The 16,039-nt window shown below is 62.5% G+C and overlaps 1 protein-coding gene across 1 annotated transcript; it reads left to right on the top strand.

Moving 5' to 3' along the window:
• Window positions 1-1,043: 1,043 nt before the first annotated feature.
• Window positions 1,044-15,699, top strand: CDK16 (cyclin dependent kinase 16). Its single transcript, XM_069774302.1, has 17 exons — window positions 1,044-1,191; window positions 1,839-1,956; window positions 3,509-3,642; window positions 4,168-4,278; window positions 4,777-4,833; window positions 5,365-5,479; window positions 5,734-5,828; window positions 6,338-6,400; window positions 8,927-9,050; window positions 9,498-9,618; window positions 10,285-10,382; window positions 11,617-11,722; window positions 12,013-12,055; window positions 12,443-12,533; window positions 13,122-13,199; window positions 13,949-13,996; window positions 14,613-15,699. The coding sequence occupies exons 2-16, from the start codon at window positions 1,848-1,850 to the stop codon at window positions 13,984-13,986; spliced, it is 1,383 nt and encodes a 460-aa protein (XP_069630403.1). The 5' UTR covers window positions 1,044-1,191; window positions 1,839-1,847; the 3' UTR covers window positions 13,987-13,996; window positions 14,613-15,699.
• The last annotated feature ends 340 nt before the right edge of the window (window positions 15,700-16,039 follow it).

Genomic DNA, 16,039 nt, shown 5'->3' with positions numbered 1-16,039 from the left:
AAAAGGAGTAAACTGTATATAAACTATGAGTAAATGAGAGAAATGGGTGTAAAAAGGATAAAGAAAGTGCAAATGGTATATAAAGCGGGGGGGGGAAGGGAGGTGGGGTGAAAGCTGTAGGGCCGGGGGAGGGGGGGAGTAAAGCGCTTGTAAAGGTGGTGTAAATACTCCAGAGTAACCCAGGCAGTGGGAACGAGGGAGTAAAGCCAAAGTGGAGTGTAAACCTCCTGGAGGACCCAATTGGGGGGGGGGGGCGCAAAAAGGACAGCTCACTCAAGCAGTGAGTAACCCCTGTGAAGCCCTGTGAGTAACTCATGCAGCAGCCGTGAGGCGGGGGCGGGGAGGAGAAGCGCTTGTAAAGCAGGAGTAAACCTGGTGTAAAGAGTGCTGGGGAGTCGGGGGGGGGGTTCCCATGTGTGTGGTGTGTAGGAGTAACCAACAAGTAACCCCGGAGTAACCGATGAGTAAACACTGGGTAACATCGGAGCAACCCCGGAGCATCCTATCAGTAACCCTGGAGTAACCGATGAGTAAACACTGGGTAACTTCAGAGCAACCCGGGAGCAGCCTATCAGTAACCCCGGTGTAACCTATGAGTAACCTCAGAGGAACCCTGGTCACCCCCCCCGCCTCCTGGAAAAGGGGTGGGGCCTCTTTTGGGGTTCCCCGCCCCCCCACAGGGTCTTTCCCAGCTGCCTTCAGCCTGAGGGGGTGGGGTCAGGGGGCGGGGTCAGGGGGCGGGGGTCAGAGGGCGGGGTCGGGGGGAGGGGAGGGAATTTCGTATTGGTTGAAGTTGGGGGGGGGTGGTCCCCAGCCGCGCCTGACGTCATCCGGGCTGACACCCCCCCCCCCCCCCCATTAGAGGACCCAGGCATGCGGGGAGAGCCCCGCCCCGCCCCCCGCAGGTGGGCGTGCCCTCCCTCCCAAGCCCCGCCCCTTTCCCCCAGCCCCGCCCCGCCGGGCCTCCTCTCTCCCCCCTCCCTCCCTCCCTCCCTCCCTGCCTTCGCCCCGCCCCTTCCCCTCCTCCTCCAACGTCACCCGGCCCCGCCCCTCCCGCCGCCATTTTGAGTCGCCGCCGCTTCCTCCTCACCCGGGCCCGGCCCGGCCCGGCCCCCCCCGGAGCCGCCCGCGGGGTCGGGCCCGGCCCCGCCATGGCCGAGGATTTTTGGGAGGCCCCGCGCCGTTGAGCCGGTAACGGGGGTGCGGGGGGGGGAGAAAACTCCCTTTTATTCCCCGGGACCACCCCCCTTCCCCGGCTCTCCTCAGGCCGGGCCTCTCCCCCCGCCCCGGCCTGTGTGGAGGTGGCTGGGGGGTGGGGGTGGTGAGGAGGCCACGCCCTCGTTGGCCACGCCTCCCCGTTGGCCACGCCCCTGTTGGCCACGCCCAGGGTCAGCCAAGGGGGGGCGAGTTTGGGGGGGTGGGGAGAAGGAGTTTGGGGGGACCCAGGAGTTTGGGGGGGGGCAGAAGTTTGGGGGGACCCAGGACGTTGCGGGGGTGGGGGGGGGAAGGAGTTTGGGGGGATCCAGAAATCTGGGGGGGTGGGGAGAAGGATTTTGGGGGGACCTGGGAGCTTGGGGGAGGCAGAAGGATTTTGGGGGAATTCAGGAGTTTGGGGGGGTGAGCAGGAGTTTGGGGGGACCCAGGAGTCTGGGGGGCAGGGCAGGAGTTTGGGGTGGGCCAGGAGGTTGGGGGGACCCTGGAGTTTGGGGGGGAGGGAAGGATTTTGGGGGGACCCAAGAGTTCTGGGGGGCACCCAGAGGTTTGGGGGACGTCCCAGAGGTTTGGGGGGCTCCCAGGTGTGCCAGCGGGACCCAGGTGTCCGGGGTCCCCCCCACCAGGGTTCCGCCATGGACCGGATGAAGAAGATCAAGCGGCAGCTGTCGATGACGCTGCGGGGGGGCCGCGCCCCCGAGAAGAGCCTGGGGGAGCCCCGCGATGGCCACGGCAGTGACAGCGGTGAGCGCTGGCCCTTTAAGGGGCACCCTGCCCCTTTAAGGGGGACCCCACCCCCCTTTAAGGGGAGCCCTGCTGCTTTGGAGGGGGTGCTTGTCCCTTTAAGAAGGCTAAGACAGGGGTTGGAGAGTGCCTGGGCCTTTAAGAGACTCAGGGAGCAGGGGGTGCCTGTCTCTTTAAGAGCTTGGGGTTGGGGTTTGAGAGCGTGCCTGCCCCTTTAAAAGGCTAGAGAGGTGCCTGGCCCTTTAAGAAGCTGGGAGTGGGCCTTGAGAGAGAGTGCCTGTTCCTTGAAGAAGCCTAGGATAGGGCTTGGGGGTGCCTGTGCCTTTAAGAAGCTAGAGAGGTGTCTGTCTCTTTAACAGGTTAAAGAGGTGCTTGGCCCTTTAACAGGCCAGGGCTGTGGGGCTCTAGAGGGGTTGCTTGGCCCTTTAAGAGGATGCCTGCCCCTTTAAGACAGCTGGGGTTGGGGGTCGAGGGGGTGCCTGCCCCTTTAAGAAACTGGAGAAGTGTCTGCCCCTTTAAGAGGCCTGGGGGGGGGTGAGGATTGGGAGTGGGTGCTTGTCCCTTTAAGAGGATGCCTGCCCCTTTAAGAGGCTGGGCTGGAGATTGAGGGAGGTGCCTGTCCCTTTCAGAGAGCCAGACTAGGTTTTGAGGGGTGCCTGGCCCTTTAAGAGGCTAGAGAGGTGCCTGTGCCTTTAAGGCAGCAGGGGGTGGGACTTGAGGGGACGCCTGGCCCTTTAAGAAGGCTGGGGCATGGGTTGGTGGGGTGCCTAGCCCTTTAAGGGAATTGGGGTGGGGCTTGAGGAGGGTGCCTGGCCCTTTAAGAGGAGGAGCTGTGGGGTTTCAGGGGTGCCTGGCCCTTTAAGAGGGGGGGCTGTGGGTCTTCAGGGGGTGCCACCCCTTCCCCCCCCGCCATGTCCCCATCTGTCCCCACGCCCCCCCCCGTGTCCCTCCATCTGTCCCCGTATCCTGTCCCCATGTCCCCTCCCGTGCCACCACCTGCCTCTGTGTCCCCCCCTGTGTCCCCCCCTGTGTCCCCCCCATCTGCCCCTCCCCATCCCCAGGTCCCCTGTCCCCACGTCCCCCCCGTGTCCCCCTGTCCCCCTTAAATGTCCCCATGTCCCCCCCCCGCCGTGTCCCCCCATCTGTCCCCAGGTCCCCTGTCCCCTCCCAAATGTCCCCATGTCCCCCCCATCCGCCCCCCCCTATACCCAGATGACCTGTCCTCACGTCCCCTCCATGTCCCCCCCCATGTCCCCCTCTGACCCCCCTGTGTCCCCCATCTATTCCCCCTGTGTCCCCTGTCCCTGGCGGGGGGGAATTGGGGGGGACCCTGGGGGGGTGGAGGGGGGTCCCAAGGGATTTTGGGGGGCCCTGGAGGGGGTATTTGGGGGGTGGCCTGGGGACCTGGGGGGGTCTTTGGGGGCTTTGGGGTTGGGGGGGAAGTCCTTTGGGGGGGGGTGTGTGTCTTGGGGTTTTGGGGGGGTGGTCCCTGGGGACCTGAGGGGTTCCCTGGCAGTTTTGGGGTGCCCTGACCCCCCCCCCCACTCCCCAGAGGCAGGAGCGGAGGAGGGGCGGATGGGTTCGGATGGGGAGAGCGACCCCCCCTCGGGGACGTCCTCGGAGGAGGTGGCCTCCCCTGTCCGCCTGCGCCTGCGCCAGCACCCGGCTCGCCCTGGTTCCTCCGAGGTGGGGGAGATCCTGGGGGGTTTTGGGGGGGGTCCTGGAGGGTTTTGGGGGGTCTTGGGGGTTTTTAGGATGGTCATGGGGGGCTTTGGGGGGGTTGGGGGGCTTTGAGGGGCCTTCAGGGGGGCTTTGAGGGTGTCTTGGGGGTCCTAGGAGGCTTTGAGGGGATTTTGGGGGGGATCCTGGTGGGCTTGGGAGGGCTTTGAGGGTGTTTGGGGGTGTTCCTCGGGGGCTTTGGGGGGTCCTGGGGATTTTTGTGGGGGTCCTGGGAGTCTTTGGGGTGTCCTAGAGGGTTTTAGGGGGCTTTGGGGGGGGGGTTGGGAGGCCTTGGGGGGGGTCTTGGGCATCCTGGGGGCTTTGAGGGGGGTCCTTGGGGGTTTGGGGGGGTTTTGGGGGGCTTCGAGGGGGGTTAAGGGGGGTCCTGGGGGATTTGGGGGGGGTTGGGGGTCCTGGGGGGCTTTGAGGGGGTTTTAGGGGGGTCCTGGGGGGTTTGGGGGTCCCTGGAGGTCACTTGTCTGCCCCCCCCAGGACATCAACAAGCGCCTGTCCCTGCCAGCTGACACCCGCCTGCCCGAGGGCGGCCTCGACCGGCTAGGGCTGCCTGGGCCCCTCAGCCGCCGCCTGCGCCGTGTCTCCTTGGTGAGTCCCAGTAGGGACCAGTATAAACCAGTACAAACCAGTGCAGACCAGTATGGACCACCATGGACAAGTAGGAACTAGTAATAACCCCGGCAGTGTGCCCCAGTCCCTTCTGGAGGCAGCCCCTCAGCTGCTGCCTGCATAGCCTCTCCCTGGTGCGTCCCAGTATAAACCAGTATGGATCAGTATAAACCAGCGTGGACCAGTTTCGATCAGTATAAACTAGTATGGACCAGTTTCTACCAGCATAAACTAGTATGGAGCAATATAGACCAGTATGGGCCAACATCATGCTCTGGGGCCTCCCAGTGCTTCCCAGTTGCTCCCAGTCCCGTCCAGCAGTGTCCCCCAAGCCTTGCCGTGTCCCAGAACAAACCAGTGTAAACCAGTACAGGGTAGTATGAACCAGTATAAACCAGTATGGGGGAGGAGGGACTGGTGCCACCCCCCCAGTGCTTCCCAGTTCTCCCAGTAACCGTGTTGTCCCCCCTCCTCCAGTCGGAGATTGGCTTTGGGAAGCTGGAGACCTACGTCAAACTGGACAAACTGGGAGAGGTGAGGGGCGGTCCCAGGAGGGGCGGGACAGGGTGGGGCGGGGCCACCAGGTATGTCCCCAGGTGTCCCGCCCCCCCCCCCCCCCCCCCCATGCCCTCCATCTGTTTCATGTCCCCCCCATGGGTCTTCGTGTCCCCCATGTCCCTTCATGTCCCCCCTCATGTGTCACTGTCCCCCCCCGTTTTCATGTCCCCCCCCATGTGTCACTGTCCCCCACTGTTTTCATGTCCCCCCCGATGTCACCCAATGTCCCCCATGTCCCCCCAATGTCCCCATGTGTCACTGTGTCCCCTATGTCCCTGTGTCCCCCCACATCCCCATGTCACCCAATGTCCCCCATGTCCCCCCAATACCCCAATGTCCCCCCAATATCCCCATGTGTCTTCATGTCCCCCATGTCCTTCACGTCCCCATGTCCCCCTGTGTCGCCCATGTCACCCCAATGTCCCCATGTGTCCCCCAACGTCCCTCATGTCCCCCATGTCTCTCTGCAACTCCCATGTCCCCCCCCCGCCCCCCCGCTGTCCCCAGGGCACCTACGCCACGGTGTACAAGGGCCGCAGCAAACTGACGGAGAACCTGGTGGCCCTGAAGGAAATCCGCCTGGAGCACGAGGAGGGGGCCCCTTGCACGGCCATCCGTGAGGGTGAGCCAGCCTCGCACGAGGGCCTCGCACGAGGGCTGGGAGGGACGCTCTGGGACACACACACACACAGGGTGACACTAAGGGGGTGGCGTGGGGTGGGGGTGGGTTGCGTGGGTGCGGCTCACGTGAGGGCTGGGGGGGGCTTTGCACAAGGGGGCTCGCACGAGGGCTTGCATGAGTGCAGGGTGTGGACGGGGCGCAGGCAGGAGCTGAGGCCACTGTCGTCGTCCCGTCCCCCCCCCCCCCCCCCGCAGTGTCCCTGCTGCGCGACCTGAAACACGCCAACGTGGTGACGCTGCACGACATCGTCCACACGCCCCAGTGCCTCACCCTCGTCTTTGAGTACCTGGTGAGTGCCCCGAAATGTGTTCCTCCCCCAAAACCTGCACCCCAAAACCTGCCCCCCTGCCGCCCAAGACACCCCCTGAACCACCAAATCCCCCCCTGCACCCCAAAACCTCCTCTGCTCGCTCCCCCCGGTCCCCCCAGTTCCCACCGAGACACCCATAGCTCCCTCCAAATCTCCCCCAGGGCCCCCCAATTCCCCCCCAGACTCCCATAATCCCCCCCAAGCACCCCCAAATCCCCCCCAGACACCCATAGACCCCCCTAAATCCCCTCAGGGCCCCCCCAAATCCCCCCCAGACACCCATAGACCCCCCTAAATCCCCTCAGGGCCCCCCCAAATACTTCCAGGGCCCCCCAAGATAACCCCATAGCCCCCCAATTCCCCCTAAAGCCCCCTCAAATCCACTATGGAACCCCCCAAATGGCCCCAGCACCCCCTACCCCCCACCCCGGGACCCCCCCTAACTGTCCCATTTTCGGGGTTTCCTCCTCCCCTCCCTCCCATTTCAGGACCGGGACCTCAAGCAGTACCTGGACGATTGTGGCAGCGTCATCAGCATGCACAACGTCAAGGTGCGTGCAAGGGCGTGCGAGGGGTGTGTGGTGGTGGGGGGAGGTCTGGGGCGTGCGAGGGGGGCTGGGGCATGTGAGGGGGTCGGGGTGTGCAAGGGGCATGTAAGGGGCGTGCGAGAGGACCTGGGGTATGTGAGGGGCGTGTAAGAGGAGCGTGAAGGGAGGATGGGGCGTGCGAGGGGCGTGGAAGCGGTGTGTGAGGGGGTCAGGGGCGTGGAAGGGAGTCTTGGGAGTGCGAGCGGTGTGCGGGGGGCTGCGAGGGGCGTGCGACGGAGTCTGGGGCATGCAAGGGCATGTGAGGGGGTCAGGGGTGTGCAAGGGGCATGTAAGGAGCGTGCGAGGGGGTCAGGGGTATGTGAGGGGTGTGTAAGGGGCATGTGAGGGGGTCGGGGCATGCGAGGGGCATGGAAAGGGTGTGCAAGGGGGTCTGGAGCGTGCAAGGGCATGCGAAGGGGTCAAGGGTGTGCAAGGGGCGCGTAAGGGGCATGCGAGGGGGGCCAGGGCGTGCAAGGGACGTGCAAGGGAGTCTTGGGAGAGTGGGTGGTGTGCGGGGGGCTGTGAAGGGTGTGTGAGAGTGTCTGGGGCATGCAAGGGCATGCGAGGGGTTCATGGGTGTGCAAGGGGCATGTAACAGACATGCGAGGGAGTCAGGGATGTGCAAACAGGGTGCAAGGGAATCTTGGGAGTGCAAGCGGTGTGGGGGGGCTGCAGGGGCGTGCAAGGGCGTCTGGCACGTGTGAGGGCGTGCAAGGTGACCTGAAGTATGCAAGAGGCATGTAAGAGATGTGTGAGGGGATCAGGTGTGTGCAAGGGGCGTGCGAGGAGGGCCGGGGCATGCGAGGGTTGTGTAAGGGATGTGTGAAGAGGTCTGGGGTGTGCAAGGGGCTTGTAAGGAACATGTGAGGGGGTCAGGGGCGTGCAAGGGGGTTTGGGACATGTGAGGGCGTGCGAGGGGGCCTGGGCCTTGTGAGAAACATGCGAGGGGCACGCGAGGGCACGCAAGGGTGTCTGGGTTGTGCGAGGGGGTCTGCGGCGTGCAGGCGGCATGCGAGGGACGTGCAAGGGGCGTGCAAGGGGATCTGGGGTGTGTGAGGGGGTGTGAGGGGGTCAGGGGCGTGTGAGGAGATCTGGGCCGCACAAAGAGCGTATAAGGGGTGCGTGAGTGGGTCTGGGGTGTGGAAGGGGTGTGCAACAGATGCGCGAGGGGGCTTGGGGCATGTGAGTAGCTCTTGGGCATGTGAGGGGCGTGCAAAGGGATCTGGGCCATGGAAGGGGCATGCAAGGGGGCCTGGGGTGTGCGAGGGGCGTGGGGGGGGCCGTGCAAGGTGCTGAGGGGTGAGCGAGGGGCCCTGTGGCGTGCAAGGGGCCTGCGAGGGCGTGCAAGGGAGTGTGGGGTGTGCAAAGGGTGTGCGAGGGGGCTTGGGGTGTACTAGGAGGATGGGAGGGCTCTGGACTGTGTACAGAGAACATGAGGAGCTTGGGGATGTGCAAGGGGTTTGGGGCATGTGAGGGGGTCTGGAGTGTGCAATGGGTGTGCAACGCGCGTGCAAGGGGCACGCAAAGGGCCACACGAGGAAATCTGGGATCTCCCAGAAGGGTTAGGGGCTGCCTAAGGTGGTGTTACACGTGCAGGGGAATATGTGTTGTGCGGTGAGCGTGCAAGCGTGTGTGTGATGAGTGCACAAGGGGCATGCAAAGGGTGTGCAATGGGATCTCTGAGGATGTCTGGGATCTCCCAGGAGGGCGCAAGGGGTTTGGGACCTCATAATCTGGCTTTATATGTGCAAGAGAGCTGTGATTTTGCAAAGGCTGTGCGACAGGCATGTGATGGACGTGCAACGAGTGTGCGAGGGGCGTGCAAAGGGATCTATGAGGAGCTCGGGCATCTCCAGGAAGGATGCAAAGGCTTTGGGGCCGCTTAGGAGGGCTGTGGCTGCGCGAGGGGGCCGCGATCGCGTGACGAGCATGTGATGAGCGTGTGAGGGGCATGCAATGAGTGTGCAAAGGGATCTATGAGGGTGTCTGGGATCTTCCAGGAGAGCATGAGGCGATTGGGACCTCATTGTGTGGCTTTTATCTGTGCAAGAGGTTTGTAAATGTAAAAGGGGTTGTGCGATGGGTGTGCAAGAGGTGTGCAATGAGCACGCGATGGATGTGTGAGGTGTGCAATGAGCGTGCAAAGGGTGTGCGAAAGGATGTATGAAGAGGTGTGGGATCTCCCAGGAGAGCGCGAGGGGTTTGGGACCTTGTAACATGGTTTTGCACGTGCAAGGGGGCTGTGATTGTGTGAGGGGCTGTGCGATGGGTGTGCAACAAGCGTGCGAGGGGGGTGCGAGGGGCGCGCAAAGGGACCTACGAGGAGCTCTGCCATCTCCAAGGACGCGAAGGCTTTGGGACGGCTTAGGAGGGCCGCAACCACGCGAGGGGGGCCGCAATCACGCGCCGGGGCTCGCGATAAGCGTGCGACGAGCGTGCGACGAGTGTGCAAGGGGCCATTTTGGGGGGCTGCGGGCTGGGGGGGGGCAGCTTTTCCTCTTCCAGCTGCTCCGGGGTTTGGCTTTCTGCCACCGGCACAAGGTGCTGCACCGCGACCTCAAGCCCCAAAACCTCCTGCTCAGCCGGCGCGGGGACCTCAAACTCGCCGACTTCGGTCAGCGAAGGAGGGGGGGACACAGCAAAATCATCCCCCGCCCCGTGCACCCTTAAAATATCCTGGGGGGGACCCTGAAAACCCACCTTGGGAGCCCCAAAACCCACCCTGGGACACCCCCCCCCCCCGAGGACCCCATTTGACCCCCCCAGGGACCCCAATTCCCCCCCCAGGACCCCAACTACCCCCCTCCAGGACCCCAATTTTCCCCCCAGGGACCCCAGTTTCCCCCTCTAGCACCCCACTTGCTCCCCCAAGGACCCCAGTTTCCCCCTCTGGGACCCCAATTCCCCTCCCCAGGACCCTGATTACCCCCCAGGAACCCCAATTCTCCCCCTAGAGACTCCAATTACCCCCCCCCAGGGACCCCAACTGCCCCCTTCAGGACCCCACTTATCCCCCCAGGGACCCCCCCTCGATAACCCCCTTCCTCCCTCCGCCTTCCAGGCCTGGCCCGGGCGAAATCCATCCCGACGAAGACCTACTCTAACGAGGTGGTGACGCTCTGGTACCGCCCCCCCGACATCCTGCTGGGCTCCACCGAGTACTCCACCCAGATCGATATGTGGTGAGCGCACGAGGGCTTCACACAAGGGCTTGGGGGGCTTCACACAAGGGCTTGGGGGCTTCACACGGGGCTTGGGGGGTTCACATGGGGGTCCCAGGGGTCTTGCACGGGGACTGCAGGCACCTGTGTGGCTCCAGGGGAGATTTGCAGTGGGTGTCTCGCACGAGGGTCTCGCATGAGGACTGGGAGCCTGGCACGAGGATGGGGGATAGGGCACTGTGTCCGCCCAGGGGTCTCGCACAGGGACTGTGGGCTCTTGTACGGGTCTAGAGGGGATTTGCAGGGGGCCTCTCGCACGAGGAGCTTGCACAAGGATCTTGCATGGGGGTATGGGGGCTTTGCGTGGGGGTTGGGGGGTTCACATGGGGGCCAGGATGGGGTCCAGGGGTCTTGCACGGGGACTGCGGGCTCTCGCACGGTTACAGAGGGTATTTGCAGGGGGTCTTTCCCGCAAGGCTCTTGCACAAGGGTCTCGCACAAGGACAGGGAGCTTGCACAGGGGTCGTGATGGGACCCCGTGCCACCCAGGGGGTCTTGCATGAGGACTGGGAGCGCTCACGCCTGCGGGGGGCTGTTGCCGGGGTGGGGGGTGTCTCTTGCACGAGGGTCTCGGGCCTTGCACGAGGCGGGGGAGCCTCGCACGAGGGCCTGGCACGGGTGTCGCAGGGGCGTGGGCTGCATCTTCTCAGAGATGGTGACGGGGCGGCCGCTCTTCCCTGGCTCCACCGTGGAGGAGCAGTTGCACTTCATCTTCCGCCTCCTTGGTACAGGGCAAAACCTGGCAATTTGGGGGAAATTTGGGGGGTTGGGGGAAATTTGGGGGGTTGGGGGCAAATTGAGGGGGAAATTTGCGTGTTGTGGGGAAATTCGGGGTTTTGGGGGAAATTCAGTGGGTTTTGGGCGTATTAAGGGATTGGCAAATTTGGGGGATTTTGGGCAAATTTAGGGGGAAATTTGGGGGTTTGGGGGTGAGTTAAGGATTTTTAGGGTAAATTAAGGGGTTTGGGGGTAAATTAAGGGGTTTGGGGAAAATTTGGGGGATTTGGGAGAAATTCCGGGGGATTTGGGGTAGTTTGGAGGAAATTCAGAGCGTTTGGGGCAAATTTGGGGGGAAATTTGGGGGTTTGGGTATATTAAGGGATTTGGGCAAGTTTGGGGGGGTTGGGAGAAATTTGGGGGATTTGGAGGAAACTCTGGGGCATTTGGGATATATTAAAGTTTTTTGGGGGCCAATTTGGGGGAAATAAAGGGGTTTTGGGGGAAATAAATAGGGGTTTGGGTACGTTAAAGGTTTTGGGGGAAATTTGGGGGAAATTCAGGGGGTTTGGGGGAAACTGAGGCGGTTTTGGGTAAATTAAGGGGTTTGGGACAAATCTGGGGAGTTGGTGAAATGCTGGGGGTTTGGGGTAAATTTGGGCTGTTTTGGGGGAAATTGGGGAAAACTGGGGAATTTAGGGTAAATTAAAAGTGTTTTGGGCAAATTTGGGGCAAATTTGGGTGGTTTGGGGGAAATCTAGGGGATTTGGGGTAAATTAAGTAGTTTGGGGCAAATTTTGGGGGATTTTGGGCAAATTTTTGGGGAAATTTTGGAAGTTTGGGAGAAATTGGGGTGAATTTTGGGGAAATTTGGAGGGTTGGGGCAAATTTAGGGGGCCTTGGGGTGAAATAAAGGGGTTTTGGGGGTGAATAAAAGGGGTTTGGGGGTTTTGGGGGGTGAGTAAAGGGGATTTGGGGCAAATAAAGGCATTTGGGGGCAAATTAAGGGGTTTTGGAGTAAAGGGGATTTGGGGGGTTTGGGGGCAATTTTGGGGGGTCCCTGGACTTGGGTGGGGATGCCTTGGGATTGGGGGGGGTCCAAGATGGGGGGGGCTGGGGGGGAGGCTGGAGTCACTGGGGGGTCGGGGGTCACTTGGGGGGCTCCGGTGGGACTTGGGGGTCACAGGGGGGGATTTGGGGTGTCCCCCCGCCATGACCCGCTCCCCTGTGCCCCCCCTCCAGGGACCCCAACAGAGGAGACGTGGCCGGGGATCGGGGCCAATGCTGAATTCCGGGCCCACAAGTACCCCCCGTACCCCCCCGAGGGGCTGCTGCACCACGCCCCACGGTCTGCCCCACGGATGGGGGGCTGCCCCATAGCGGGGGGAGGGTGACCCATAGTGGGGGGGGTGACCCATAGCGGGGGGGTGACCCATAGCGGAGAGGGTTTGCCCAATGGGGGGGGGGGGGCTGCCCCATGGCGAGGGGGGGCTGCCCCATAGTGGGAGGGTGGGAGGGTTTGCCCCATAGCGGGTGGGGGGAGTTGCCCCATAGGGGGGTGTTTGTCCCATAGGGGGGCAGCTCTGCCCCATAGCGGGGGTTGGGGGGGTACCTGACCCCCCCCCCCCCCCCCACCAGGCTGGACCATGACGGCGCCGACCTGCTGGGCCAACTGCTGCAGGTGAGGATGGGCGGAGCCGCTGCTAGCCCCGCCCCTGCCACGTGCCCCCACCCCACCCTCCATGGCCCCACCCCCTCACCCCAAGCTCCACCCCCTCGCTCCCCCCACCCCACCCCCAAACGGTGGATGCTCACTGTGGCCACGCCCTGCTTTCCCGGGGGGGCGTGGCTTCCCAATCCCATTCCCCCATGGGCGGGGCATAAGCCGCTCCCATATGGGCGGGGCTTAAACCCTGCTGGGGGGGGGGGGGGGGCAACACACCCTGCCCGCATTGGGAGGGGAATGCCACGTGATGGGGGGGGCGGGGATTGGCGGGGCCACGCCCACAAGGGGAGGGGGCGTGTCCCCACCCCTTGTGGGCATGTCCTGACGGGGTGGGCGGGGCAGTTCGAGGGGCGGCGGCGGCTGCCAGCGGCAGAGGCGATGGCCCACCCCTTCTTCGCCTGCCTGGGGCCCCGTGTCACCACCCTGCCGGACAGTGAGTGGGCGGGGCCTGGGGAGAAGGTGGCGGGGCCTGGGGAGAAGGGGCGGGGCTTATGGGGTGGGGCATCAAGCAGGCAGAGCCTTGACGGGGGGGGGTGGTGGTGTTGCAGTGGGGGTGTGGGCGGAGCTGGGGTGTGTATGCTTTCAAGGAGGCGTGGTTTAGAGTGGGCGGGGTTTGAAGTGGGTGGGGCTTTGGGTAGGGGTTCTTGGAGGGGTGGGGCTTCGTGGGTGAGGGTTTGGAGGGGGTGGAGCTACAGTGGTGGGCAGGGCAGGGCGGGGCTTTGTCAGGGACATGGGTTCTGGGGCAGAGTCTGGAAGGGGCGGGGCTTCACAGGGCGGGGAGGAACCCATTGGTGGGGCAGGCTGGCAGTGGGAGGTGCTTTAGGGGGCGAGGCTTAGCTACAGGTGGGCGGGGCCCCGGGAGGGGCGGGGCTTTATTGGCCATTGAGGGGTTCTGCTTGGGCATGGGAAGACCTATGCAAAGATGTGGGGCGTGGCTTTCTCCGGTGGGGAGGGGCTTGGGGCAGGGCCACACCCCTTCGATGTGAGCACGCCCCCTTTGACGCGAGGCCACGCCCCCCAGCCACCTCCATCTTTGCGCTGAAGGAGATCCAGCTGCAGAAGGAGCCGGGGCTGCGCTCAGCCTCCCTGCCCTCCCCCGGTCAGTACCCCCAAACCCGGGGACCCTCCCCCCAAATCTGGGGACCCCCTCCCAGGTCCAGATCCCCCCCCAAAACCTGGGGACCCCCCCAAAACTCGGGGACCCCCCCAAAATCCAGACCCCGCCCTTCCAAAATCTGGGGGACCCCCAAAACTCGGGGACCCCCCCCAAAATCCAGAAACCCCCCTTCCAAAATCTGGGGATCCCCCCAAAATCCAGACCCCCCCCTTCCAAAATCTGGAGGACCCCCAAAACTCGAGGCCCCCTCCCCAAAACCCAGGGACAGCACCCAAAATCTAGGTACCCCCCCCAAATCCAGACACCCCCCTCTTTCCACAATGTGGGGAACCCCCCCAAAGCTGGGGACCCCCCCCCAAAATCTGAGGACCCCCCCCTGAATCTAGACCTCCCCCCCTCCAAAATATGGGGGACTCCTCCTGAAACCTGGGGACCCCCCCCCAGAATCTGGGCTACCCCTCTAAAACCCAGGACCCCCCCCACATCCAGACACCCCCCCCTTCAAAACCCAGGGGCCCCCCCAAAACCCGCACTCCCCCCCAAATCTGGGGACCCCCAAAATCTAGGAGCCCCCCCCAAATCTGCACAACCCCCCCAAATCTAGGATCTTCCCTAGTCTGGGGATCCCTCCCCCTAAAACCAGGGTGTGTCCCCCCCCCATATTGGTGGGGACCCCTTGGCCCCCCCAATTTTTGGGGTGTCCCCCCCGACCCCCCCCTTTTTCTCCCCAGGTTCCTCCGCCTTTCGGGTGCTCGACACCGAATTCTGACGCTGGGCAGGTAGGGCCCACCCCCTTCCCGCCCAAAATTGGAGTAATCCCCCCAAATTGGGATAACCCCCCCAAAAATGGGGATGCTCCCCCCATGGGATCCCCCCCATCCTCCCCCCTCCCAAAATTGAGGAGCAGCCCCCCAAAAAGAGAGAATATCCCTTAAATAAGGGGAACACCCCCCCCAAAAATGAACCTCTCCCCCTCAAAATGGGGGAACCCCAAAATTTTGTGGACACCCCCGGAGATGCCCCCCCCCCAAAAATGGGCGCAGTCTCTTTAAAAGGGGGGGGATCCCTTCCAAAATAGGGAGCACCCCGAAAATGGGGACTGCCCCCCAAATGGGGACCCCCCAATTAAATGGGGGGACCAGACCCCCCCAAAATGTGGAGGCTCACCCCCCCAGTTTGGGGTGCCCCCCAAATCTGGGAGCCCCCCCCAAAATTGTTACCCAGCCCATAGAAGAGCCCCCCCCCCCCAAAAATAGGGGAGCTCCCCAAAATGGAGGACTCCTAAAAAACGAGGGGGTCCCTAAAATGGACACCCCAAAAAATGGGGGGGTTAAATTTGGGGGGGGTGTCATCCATTTTGGGGGGCCCCCCCTTAACCCTTTCCTCTCCCCACAGCCCATGGACTGCTGCTGCGACCCCCCCCCCACCTGGGACACCCCAAAAGTGTGTGTGTGTGTGGGGTTGCCCCAAAACTGGGGGAGGACACTTTAAAATTGGGGGGGCAGAGCCCCCCCAAACTGGGGGGGGGCACCCCTGAACTTTAACTACAGCCCCCCCCCTCCCAAAAGCCCCCCCCAAAGAGCCACTGCTGGATTTTGGGGGGGGTGGGGTCATGTGGGACACCCCCCCCCACTGTGGGGGGGCACCCCCCTATTTTTTGGGGGGACTTCCCTCGATTTTGAGGGTCCCCCCCCCAATTTACTTCGAGTTTTATTTTTTCAAGGCAATATTATAAATAAGAGTTTATATCTGCCCTTTCCCCCACAGGGGTGGGGCTTAGTGGGGGGGCGGGGCCACCTGGGGGGTGGTTTTGGGGGTTGGGGGAAGTGGCGATGCCCTTTGGAGCTTACTCGGAGGTTACTCACACTTTACTCCAGGATTACTCGGGCCTTATTCGGGGTTTCTTCGCTTTCTGGAGGTGCTCCCCTGCCCCGGGTTGTGGGGGTGCCCCCCAGGGTTGGGGGAGCTTCCCCCAAGGTTACTCCCACTTTATTCCAGGGTTACTCCCGGGTTACTCAGGCCCAACTCCCCCTTTACTCCAAGGCAGCTCAGACCCAGCTCTGCAGCTGCTCCTGCCCTACTCCAGCCTTACTTCACGGCTGCTCAGCCCCTACTCGCTCGCTACTCCAGTGTTACTCAGCTCCTACTCCTTGGTTACTCAGACACTACTCAGCCCGAGGGGGCTGCACTTCGTCCCCCTAATCCCGGGTTGCTCGTGGAAGTCCTTACTCTGAGTTTACTCAGCTCTTACTTTGAGGTTCTCCAGTTCTTCATTCCTAGCCAGAACTTACTCCAAGGTTACTCATGGGGTCCTTACCCTGAACTTACTCAGCCCTTAAACTGAGGTTAGTTGGTACTTTACTGGTACTTAGAACTTACTCTAGGGTTACTGATGGGGTTCCTTATGCTGAGCTTACTCAGCTCTTACTGTAAGGTTAATTGATACTTTAGTTTTGGTCAGAAGTTACTCCAGAGTTACTCATGGTGTGGGGATCCTTACTCTGGGCTTACTCCACTTTTACTCCAAGGTCATGCGGTACTTCTAGCCAGAACTTACTCCAGGCTTGCTCAAAGAGGTCTTTACTCTGGGCTTACTCAGCTCTTACTTCGGGGTTGTTTGGTATGTTATTGCTACTCACAGCTTATTCCAGGGTTACTCCATGTGGTTCCTTTTCCACCCCTTTCCTTTGCCTTTGCTCTTTACGGCAGCATTACTCAGCCCTTCCTCGGAAGTTATCTGCTTGCTCCTCCATTGCTGCCCGGCTCCTTGGTGCAGCTACTCAGCCCTTACTCACTGCTTTCTGCTACTTGGCTCTCCCTAT

Source organism: Haliaeetus albicilla, chromosome 29, assembly GCF_947461875.1.
Source record: "Haliaeetus albicilla chromosome 29, bHalAlb1.1, whole genome shotgun sequence".
NCBI lineage: Eukaryota > Metazoa > Chordata > Aves > Accipitriformes > Accipitridae > Haliaeetus > Haliaeetus albicilla.
Note: the sequence above shows the minus strand (reverse complement) of the source record. Positions and strands in the feature narration are given on the sequence as shown.

Coding starts and splice junctions, on each gene's coding strand:
- CDK16 (XM_069774302.1), top strand. CDS start 1,848: ATGGACCGGATGAAGAAGATCAAGCGGCAGCTGTCGATGACGCTGCGG. Junction 9,051..9,497: donor CCTCAAACTCGCCGACTTCG/GTCAGCGAAGGA, acceptor TCCGCCTTCCAG/GCCTGGCCCGGGCGAAATCC. Junction 9,619..10,284: donor TCCACCCAGATCGATATGTG/GTGAGCGCACGA, acceptor CGGGTGTCGCAG/GGGCGTGGGCTGCATCTTCT.